Source organism: Mugil cephalus, chromosome 3 (assembly GCF_022458985.1).
Source record: "Mugil cephalus isolate CIBA_MC_2020 chromosome 3, CIBA_Mcephalus_1.1, whole genome shotgun sequence".
NCBI classification, from domain to species: Eukaryota; Metazoa; Chordata; class Actinopteri; order Mugiliformes; family Mugilidae; genus Mugil; species Mugil cephalus.
Genome location: NC_061772.1, coordinates 948,514 through 958,582, shown reverse-complemented (window position 1 = coordinate 958,582; position 10,069 = coordinate 948,514). Strand labels below are relative to the sequence as shown.

Here is a 10,069-nt window from a genome sequence, read left to right as displayed (position 1 = left end):
ACATAACCTTTCCGATAGATCCGGCATCCTTGACGCGGTCCTGGCAGGGCACTGGGGTCGCTATCACTGGCGTTTAGGTGAGTTGCGGTGTGCTGCTGCTGCTAATTGTCTTGGCCAGGTGTTGAGCCTCCTCCTTTCTCCACTCCTCTCCCTCTAACAGTGCTGGTTGTTGGTGTTGTGGTGGCTGTCCCCCCCGCCGCTACGTCGACCCTCTTCACCCCTCTCCCTTTTTGGTAGAGACCGAAACCGACCGGATAAAAGGCCGGTAGTTTGGACGCCAAGCAGAGTAAGACTGGTACTGAATAATCCCGGCTGATTAGCCACGGCTGCCTCGCCACTTCGCTACTGCTACCTTGCTACTGCTACTTCGCTGCTCCTGTTATTTCGCTGCTCCTGACTTTGGGTTCTTGACGGCCGTTTTGGGTCGACCTGCTTCGCGCTGCTGGCCCGGGTTTTCTGCTGCTATTGCACGTGTGGCGGTGCGCGTTCGTGGGTGTGTGGCTGCCGCTTGTGCTGGACATTACGAGCCCAGTCCGGACCCTCAGCCCCTAGTTTGGATTGCGTGTGTGCGTGAGTGTTTGCATGTGTGCGTGAGTGCTTACGTGTGTGTGCGTTTGAAATGTAATTGTCAAGGTGTGGTGTAATTTTGTTTATTCATTTATTTATATTTTGTTTCTTTTTCTGATTAATAGTAAAGTTTATTGTGGTTATTTATTTTTTGGTTAAGTGGTTTGCTTTGCTTGAGTAAGGTGTCATTTTGGGAGTTTATTGTAATTATTTACGTTCTATTTGGGGGGAAAACTTCTTAATTTCAGCCCTCAGTTACTTGTCAGAAATGGATTAGTTACGATTACTGTTGAGTAGATATCTCTGGCCAGAGACTCTTTAATCTGTTTGTTAATTTGTTTGATTTTTGATTAATCTAATTGTATTATTCCTTAGTGTATTAATTGATTATTCTTTAATTCGTTTATATTGTGGGATATTGTTTGTTTTCCTTTAATTGTGAGCCCTGTTAACTGTGCTTTATTTTCCCTAGAGCTGGAGGTGGACGGTGGTGGTGGTGGTTCTTCCCCGGGTGGTGTTGGTCCCCTGTCTGTGTGTGTGTGTGGTGGTCCCTGCTTATTTTGTGCGCTCCTCACGTTTTTTTGGTTGTGTGAGTGGGGTGCCCCCCTTTTCATTTTTATTGTGGACGTCACTCCCCATGTTGGTTCCTCCTCCAGCCGGTAAGCCCCAGCTCGTATCCTTTTTCTCAGTTGGCTCCGTTTTTTTTTATTATTTTCATTTTGTCCCATGCCTTGTTTATTTTAGAGTGCCAAAATAAAGTTTTTGTATGTGATAATTGAACTCCGTCTCCTATTCTCCCTGATTGAACGAACCTGTGTCCTTTTGTAATAGTTGGTAATTGACCTTTAATACGGGTCCTTGGGCCCTAACCCAAGGTGGCGTTGTCGGTTGTATACAAAAGAGAAAAGAGTTTTGAGACATAACTGAGTAAATTATCCCTCGTGTTGCCACGTATTGCCGTATTCCAGTATTATATCTTCATCCTAAAATGTTTGCCCAAGTCCACTGTAAGTCATCAAGGGTAATCATACATCAATACTAGTGCTAGCTTGTGGATGAAGCACTCACTGTGTTCAGGTTTCCTATTATCTTTGTTTTTACTGTATCAACAGAAACAGAGAAAATTGTTCTACAAGAGATTTCTCTGTACATCTGCAGTTCCAAGAACATCCCTTTACAGAAGACAAGTTACTGAAAAGGTAAGTTCAAGAGAAAGAAATGTTATCTAGTAAATGTATTTTTATATCCCGATGTTCAACCATACATTTTAGACCACTGAAGCTGCACTTAATTGCTCTACATTTGTCTCAGATTTGTCTTGCAGATCATAGTAATGCAGATACTTACCAAGAAGTGGATGGAGATAGACAGGAGGACAGAGAGGAAGATGGTGGAAGTGAACATGATGACAGAGAGGAAAATAGGGGAAATGGACGAGAGGACAGAGAGGAAAATGGCAGAATTGGACAAGATGACAGACAGGAAGATAATGGAACTGGACAAGTGGACAGAGAGGAAGACGAGCAAGATCAAATAAAGATTCAAGATTCATTGCAGATTATCTGTATGTTCTTTCACATTACATGTATGAGAAATCAGTATTATTAGGACAATACTGTCATTATAATTTTGGCTTATGTGTCCTTTTGTGAATGTGAGCAATCTTGTATCTTGTATTACAGAAACACCATGATAACGATCCTGTATACCCTGGTGCTCCCATCACAAAAGCACAGAGTCTGCTCTTTCTCATGTCATATGTAGTAAGGCACAATTTGACAGGAGTAGCTCTTCAGGATCTTCTTATAATGTTTAATGAACATTTCCCTGGCTTGGTCCCAGCAACCTCATATCTTTTTCCTAAAGCGTATGGACAGTTTGGCCAGTACGTTCCCCATTTTTATTGTATCAACTGTGAAAGCTATATGGGACCCAGAGAGACCGCTCCAAAAAATTGTTCTTCTTGTAAAGCTGAATTTGACATTGAGAGAAACTTAAGGATTGGGTCTTACTTTCTTGTACTTAGTCTATCAACCCAAATTGTGGACAAAATCTGGAATACATTTAAATGGAAGAGAATAAATTCCAGGCATTGTTTCAGATATTCAGGGTGGGGCTGAATATGAAAAACTCAAGCAGAGTGGACAAATACGGGCTGATGACATATCAGTTTTGTGGAACTGTGATGGAATTCCAGTTTTCAACAGTAATAATTTTCAGATATTGCCAATTCAGTGTCAAGTCTTAGAGCTGTGAACAAAAGATTGTCAAGCCAAAATATGTATACCATGCTTATGGTTTGGTAAAAGCAAGCCAAATATGATCACATTTAACTGCTTTTGTGGCAGAGCTCAAGGAACTGGAACAGACTGGAATTAAATGGATGGACTCTAAAAACGTAGAGCATACAAGCAAAGTTCGTTTACTCTTGTGCTCCTCAGATTCAGTTGCGCGCCCCCTCCTGAGAAACACAAAACAGTTCAATGGCAAATATGGGTGTGACTTCTGCCTTCACACTGGTGGTGGTCCCTATGTCTGGGAAAACCCAGAACCACCTTTAAGGACAGAGATCGATCATTTTCAGCATGCTATGCTGGAAGCGCCTGCTCATCCAGTAATGGGTGTGAAAGGCCCATCCCCTTTGATTGAACTTCAGAGCTTCAAGATGATCACTAGATTCATTCCTGAATACCAACATAGTGTCTGCCTGGGTATCACTAAACAGATTACATCTCTGTGGCTAGACAGTAAGCACCATAATGAAGACTGATACTTGGGCGGCAAGGTCAGTGATATAGACCAGGAATTGCTGGCCATTAACCCACCTGTGGAAGTCACAAGGGCACCAAGATCAGTGGACGTCATTTTTGTTGTATTATGCATTGCCTGTTTTGAATGGCATTCTGAAAAAGAAGTATTGGAATCTTCTTTTTTTTATTAGTTTTTGCAATACACACTCTTCTTCATGATGCCGACACATGTGGATGTGGCGGAACAAGCGCTGCGAAAGTTTGTGCTTAACTTTGAGAAACTTTATGGTGCTGCAAATGCTTCTTTTAATGTGCATTTATTAATGTACTTGGCAGCAAGTGTGCGTAACTGGGGACCACTGTGGGCAACATCCACGTTTTCATTTGAATCATTTAATGGGACTTTGCTTAGGTTTTTCAGTGGAACAACACATGTGCCAACACAAATAGTGAATAGATTTCTTTGGTGGAGGGGTCCCTCAACAAAAGCAGAGACTACAATGGCAAATGCTAATGACGGCATAAAGACATTATTTGACATTATTTTACCTCTACCCTAAGAAAGAAATCAAAGGAGTTTCAACATAATGTCAGAGGTTTTGACTGCCCAACGAAAGGCAACACATCTGTGTTTCATACAATACAAGTACAAGCGTAAATAACTTCACTACATAAGTAGATTCAAATGCAACTTAAAATGCACTCAAACTTAATATTACAGTGCCTATATTAAAATGTGTACTTTTAAAATATGCTTTCAGTGTATGTTACAATGACAATTTTGAGCATACATTTTAAAATATATCAAAAATATGTGTAAAAACTAATTTCAAATAAGTACACTTACACACATTACACATACCTTAAACTTAAAGTATATTTTGTATAATATATTCCTATAAATATAATATAATAGTATAATGTAATATAGTGTACTTATTTTAAAGTGTGTTAAAAGTGTTAGTGTGAAAGCATGATGTTAGTATACTTTTTATATATTTACAAAAATTACAATTTGTGTAAGTACATTTTCAATATACTATTGAAAATATGAATATACTTGAAATACAATACAAGTACTTTTTTTCACTTGGGCAGTGGCTGAGGGAATCCCTGGAGGGAGCTCATCCTCTGAGTCCACCCCCCAAGACACAAGTGCCTTTATAAAATGTAATGGGCCTATACATATCTTTTTTAAGCCCATACAAATATTTATTTGTCTTTTATGTCTTTTTTCTTTTGTCCCAACAGATTCTGATGGTACTATCTGCCTGGTGGAGCCCCACTCGCCACAACAGACCTTGTAACTTTAAGTAGGCAATACTCCAAAGATTTTACCAAATGGTAGTTTAGGTATACTGAAACATATCACTCATCTAGGATGAAGAAGATTAGGAAACCGTGTCTGCTGCCTTTACGGAGGGGGATCTAGAAAGGCCTGTAGAGGTAACATCTTCATATGTTACTGATGGTTCTCTTCCCATTCACATTTCTTAACATTCTGGTGGAATATAGAATGACATTTAGCCTACACTGATGTATTAACACATTCTCATCCTTTTTAACACAGCATGGCTGGGCAGCAGCAGGAGAGTCCCTCAACTTCACACAGTAAACACCAGAGGTTCATTCTGTGGAATTCATGTGCAGCTGTATAATTAAATGTCCTCCTTATGTATTCCCAGTATTGTATTTGTAGGAAATAAAGAAGACCAAATGAAATTTGTATTATATCTTTATTTGACTGCTGTGGTGGTGGTGATGATGGTGACTTAAACTCTAAAGTGATTATTGCATATGGTGTCTCTGACTGCTCTGCCGTCCTGGATAGCTGGCAGGTGGATGGGGTCATAATCAGTGTCTTCAATTTGTAGGGCAGGTTGTTGCTCTCCTCTAATAGTGGCGATATTATGAAGAGCAACACATGCCACAATTATATCACAGGCCCTCTCAGGGGTCACCGGAACCAGGCTTTCAACAGGCCTATGGTCATCTCCACCCAGACTCTTGTCCTGCAGTGAGCCTGGTTGAAGTTCTGCTGGGGCCCTGGTTCAGGGTAAGGGGTCAGCAGTTTACGTTGGCATGGACAACCCCTGTCACCCAGCAGAAGGCCACCAAACTCTCCTGTAATATATAGCGGATACATTAAGTGTATTAAAGGAGGGAGACAAGTGAATTATATTATGCAAATCTTGAGGTCTAATGGACTTCTGATATAGCCTACTGACTGATTTTTTATAATGATTTTTGACAGACGGCAGAACAAGGCTACACCAAAACTCACCTGCTGACTGAATGAATGAAAGAGGAAATCAAATGGCGTGTGTGGCTGAAAGAGGGCGGAGACAGAGAGAAACTCGAGGGTCATTGAAAAAAACCTGGTCCTGAGAAGGTTAGGTTCATAGAGTCTGTTACTACGGTAACTAACAAGAACTTGAGTTATCTCTCTCTTTGGAACAGGCTGGAGTTACCCCTCTTTCTCTGGTTTGAGTTGCATCCATTTGTGAAATGGAAAACTCAGAGTTTCCCTCATTTCAGGGTTAGTAAACTCAGTTTTCACTAAACCTGCTTTGTGAAACGGACCTATAAATACAAATACTGCACATAAACAAGTCTAGGCAAAGTGTCATGACCAGTAGTTGACTTTCTTTTTCTTTTTTTATTGGTGAGAAAGGTGAAAAAGTGACAAAATGAGAGGAGAGAGACAAAAGACATACATTTCAATACGAACATAAGGAAAGATGTGAATAATTATAGAACAAATAGTTTGAACATAATAATAGTGTCTGTATCAGTGTGTGTGCATCTTGGGTGGCTGAATGTGTATATTAGGACGTAGTGAATGAGGCGATAGTCCTTAATATTTATGATATAGTACAATCAAACGATATATGAGTAAATTACAGCAACTAGGTGTGTGACCAGACCAGCACCCCGAGACAGAAGAGGCAGGAAAACCCATCCGTTTCCAAGCAATGTAGCCTGTTGGCGGCGGAGGGGGTCAGCAGGACCATGCCCTAACTCCACTCTCCTTTATGGTCTTACCCTGTTTTTATTTCTTTTTGTGAAGCTGTTGTAGTGGTCTGCACCTCGCCATGAGAGAGGGTGGTAGCCCACCGCAGGTGTCATATTTCACCATGGACAACCCTCAGACTGCATTGGAGGGAGTCTGTCCACAGAGAGGTGACTGACCTTCTTATCTTTGTTTAGAAATGAATGTGAACAAACATGACCAGTAGTTGACTTAAACTTGGTTTTCCAAGAAGTAAAATCAATAGATCATAGATTTCAAAATTCCAATTCTGGTAACCATGAATGTCTGTAAAAAACCTTAAACACTATCCATCTACGAGAGATAAGGCTAAAAAAAGGGAATTAGAACATTCTGAATAAGGTTGTTACACACTAATTTGTTGCAATTATTGTGGGTCTCTGAAAGCTTCATTTTGATTACTATAATTAGACGTTTGTAGCTTGATGTCAACACACATTTTACTCGAGTTTAAGTGCCTGATGAATTTGGTTTATTATAGGTCATTAGTACTTGTTTGTATTGCATGATGACATTTTTTTGGGCTGAGCAGAGAGCCGTGAAGACAGCGTTTCCCGTCAGCCCCCAGCACTTTTTAAACTTACTCAAGGCTATGATGAAAGGTCAGTAGCAGAAAAACAAAGGCAAGGGTGAGAGGGAAAAAAACAACACACAAATCGAGCTTTATAGACCGTAGGCCATGTGGGAGTGGGAGGTTAGGCAAGGGAAGAAAAATTAAGAAAGAAAGAAGTAGCTCTCACATGCTCATGGTTACTCTTGGTTGTTGTTCATGCAGGGGCATAATAACAAATCTAAATCATGTTATTTTAGTTCCAAAAAAATCATACCACTTGGCATGCTGCTGGACTACGATGTCAATGCAAACAAATGAAAGAAGCAATTTGTGACCTCTTTATTTTTATTCTTTGCCCATCTTTGTTCTCTGTTGTTATTTCTTAATCACTCATCTAGCTGTCAAAATCCTTTGTTAACCGCTGTTTCTTCTTGTTTTGCAACAAATTTATTAAAGAGTTAAAACATGTAGCTTCCTGATCTCCGATATATTTGTGATAATGTTCCTCAACATAAAAGGCTTTTAGGAAATACATACAAGCTAGTCTTCATAACTGTGACCCAATTAGAGAGGCAGACAATATTACATATACTCTTTAAAAAAAAAAATTTTGAGGACATCACATTAATGATTGCCTTGTTTAAGAATAAGCACTTATTGTATTAGTTATTCAAAATGAAATAACTTAATCACACATCCCCTATATATATTGTCACAGTCATTACACTGAATGTTTATTAGTACTAGATTTATCATATTTATTTATTTGTTTTCTGGCTTCACAGGATTTGTCTTTCTCAAGATATGGTGAATGTATTTTCTTATTCACTGTTTCACACTGATAAAGCTGTTTCATCAGGGCTTCATTTTCACTCTTAGCCTGCTACTGTTTCACATCACAGTCTCCTCTAGTCTGTGCTCTGGTGTTAACTCTGAAAGATTTTTCTTTATCAAGTCCTATAATGGTTGAGGGGCTAATCCATGCAAAACCTTAAAGACATCCAAAAACAACTGGTAGCTATCAAAGTCCAAGATTTTGTACTTAATAATAATTTTACAATAATGATAATGTATAGGATTTTTCTCAAGAGTTTTAAATGTTCTCTTGAAGAGAGACTTGATTGGTTTTAGGGTAGGGTAGGGTCTGATGTATGTGACCATGTTGTGTAACAATGGTCAAATGTGAGTAAATATCATTTCATGCATATAGGTTTTTGCTGACTCAGGAGAGGTCTCATATGTTTGACATTTGATAAGTTATATTTAATTGTATATGAGACTTTTTTTTAACATGTTGCCAAGATTGGAATCAAAAATTACCCCAAGGTACTTAAAGTGTTCAACCACATCAAGTCTCTCTCCCCACCATGACTGTTGGTTGCTGTCCCTCTGTTGGCTGAGATTGGGAGAAAAACATACAGACTGTATACAGAATGTATTTCTAGCCTTTGAGCTTATCAGGGATGAAAATATTTTTATTACCACAAAGACAGATATTTCCTCTACAGAAAATATTGTTTTACTTCCATCAGGATTGTGAGCATTTACAGTGCTTTGTGAGTTCCTTAACTGAGTCAGTGAAAAATCTATTAATATAATTCACATTAATGTCTAGATTATCAATTAGCTCATCATTTACCTGGAGCTGTAGATCACCAAGATTAGATTGATAGATTTGTCCCGTCTCAGTAACTTATTTAGATTGTTCCATATTAGTTTGCCACTACCATTTGCCCCTTATGGTCTCAATACAGAAATCTGCTTTCGCTTTACTGGTCATCCTTAAGATTTTGTTTCGTAGTGACGTAAAGATTTGTCTGTCACTTGAATTTAATTTAACATTTAAACCCATTTAAATCCAATAACTGCACTCGTTAAAAGGGGCACCGCCTACAGGCATACACCGTATCCTGTAAAAATTAATCAATTAATATTCAATCAATATTAATTATTAGTAATTAATCGATCTCATCATATCTGAGGCGTCAGCACTCAGTACAGGGATCATCTATTTCCAACTCACAAGGACCTTCTGACAATGACTTAATTGAAATATGTGATTTATTTACAATTGTGAATAGTGAATAATAAACAATATGATGAATAATATAACAGAGAAATGGAAAATGATGAGAGTACCAAAATAAATGAGTTTTACGAAAGTGAGAAATATGAACGAAAAAGAGGATGCAAACGGAACCTAATTTCTTTAAGATCTAGATTTGTTTAAGTATTGCTCAGTTTTCATTGCACTATTAACTCTGCTCAAATATGAAGGTGACAGTCTGACAGTGGGATCCGAGCTAGCAGTGCTGGTAGCCTGGCCCGATGTGATGGAAACCCAGCTAGTGTGGGTTGAAGCATGGCCTGGCATGGTGATATCAGGGATAGCTCTGGTTGTAGCTGTGGTGGTAGCCCAATTGGCTGTGGTTGTAGCCCATCCAAAAAAATTGATTTGCGTCAACCTCACCAGCCAAGAGCAGTATCATCAAGAGATGAACAATTCCCATGAAAGGACTTGTTCCAACTGATTGTTCATCTTTACTTGGGGTGGGTTGGTATAGCCATAATCCAGTACAGAATATGTTGGCTCCATTTGGCTGGAAACAGGGTAAAATTATCCCTTTTTCTTAGATAGGTCAGACTCAGAAGGAGGTAAAAAGTTACAAAGACAGTAGACAGACACGTTGATGGCAAAATCTGCCAAAAGTTTTTTTTTTTTTTTGTATTTACATTACTTTTGGGGCAGACCCACAGGACCTGCCAAACTGTGTCTGCTCCTCAGCTGCCATACTGGAAATTCCAGTGGATGAACCAGTAACTTGTAGAACATTAATTCTTCTGGGGCTGCCGTGGCCCCCTCTCCTCTGGGAAGGCTTTTCTAAAGATTTTCAGGATTTGCTTCCATTAATTTTGTCATTAAATTGTAATATGTGGCAGGTTTTTCTTAAATATGTAACATGCAGGGGTGAGATTTATTCAAGTACACGCCACCACACTCATTTTAAAACTGTAGTTTACATATAAAGCACAAGATGAGCTTCATAAAATGAAAATCAAATGAAAACTTGGTTATGCCAGAGGATTGACTGAGACGTGGAAAAATATTTGCAAAAAACTCATACACTGGTTCTGTGTCAAATGAAC

The 10,069-nt window shown here is 39.1% G+C and overlaps 1 protein-coding gene across 5 annotated transcripts; it reads left to right on the top strand.

Annotated features, from left to right (window-relative positions):
- The first annotated feature begins 232 nt into the window (after positions 1-232).
- On the top strand, positions 233-5,033 carry LOC125005905 (ribosome biogenesis protein ERB1-like). 5 transcript variants are annotated; one of them, XR_007112506.1, is made up of 7 exons: positions 1,169-1,226; positions 1,680-1,766; positions 1,879-2,131; positions 4,416-4,487; positions 4,569-4,630; positions 4,698-4,763; positions 4,888-5,033. XR_007112506.1 is itself a non-coding variant. In XM_047581557.1 (6 exons), exons 1-5 carry the CDS (start codon positions 1,205-1,207, stop codon positions 4,622-4,624), a joined length of 504 nt encoding a protein of 167 aa, XP_047437513.1. In that variant the 5' UTR covers positions 1,193-1,204; the 3' UTR covers positions 4,625-4,763; positions 4,888-5,033. The 5 variants fall into 5 exon arrangements, 1 of the variants encoding a protein (XP_047437513.1); XR_007112505.1 differs by lacking the exon at positions 4,416-4,487; XM_047581557.1 differs by having other exon boundaries at positions 1,193-1,240; positions 4,569-4,763.
- The last annotated feature ends 5,036 nt before the right edge of the window (positions 5,034-10,069 follow it).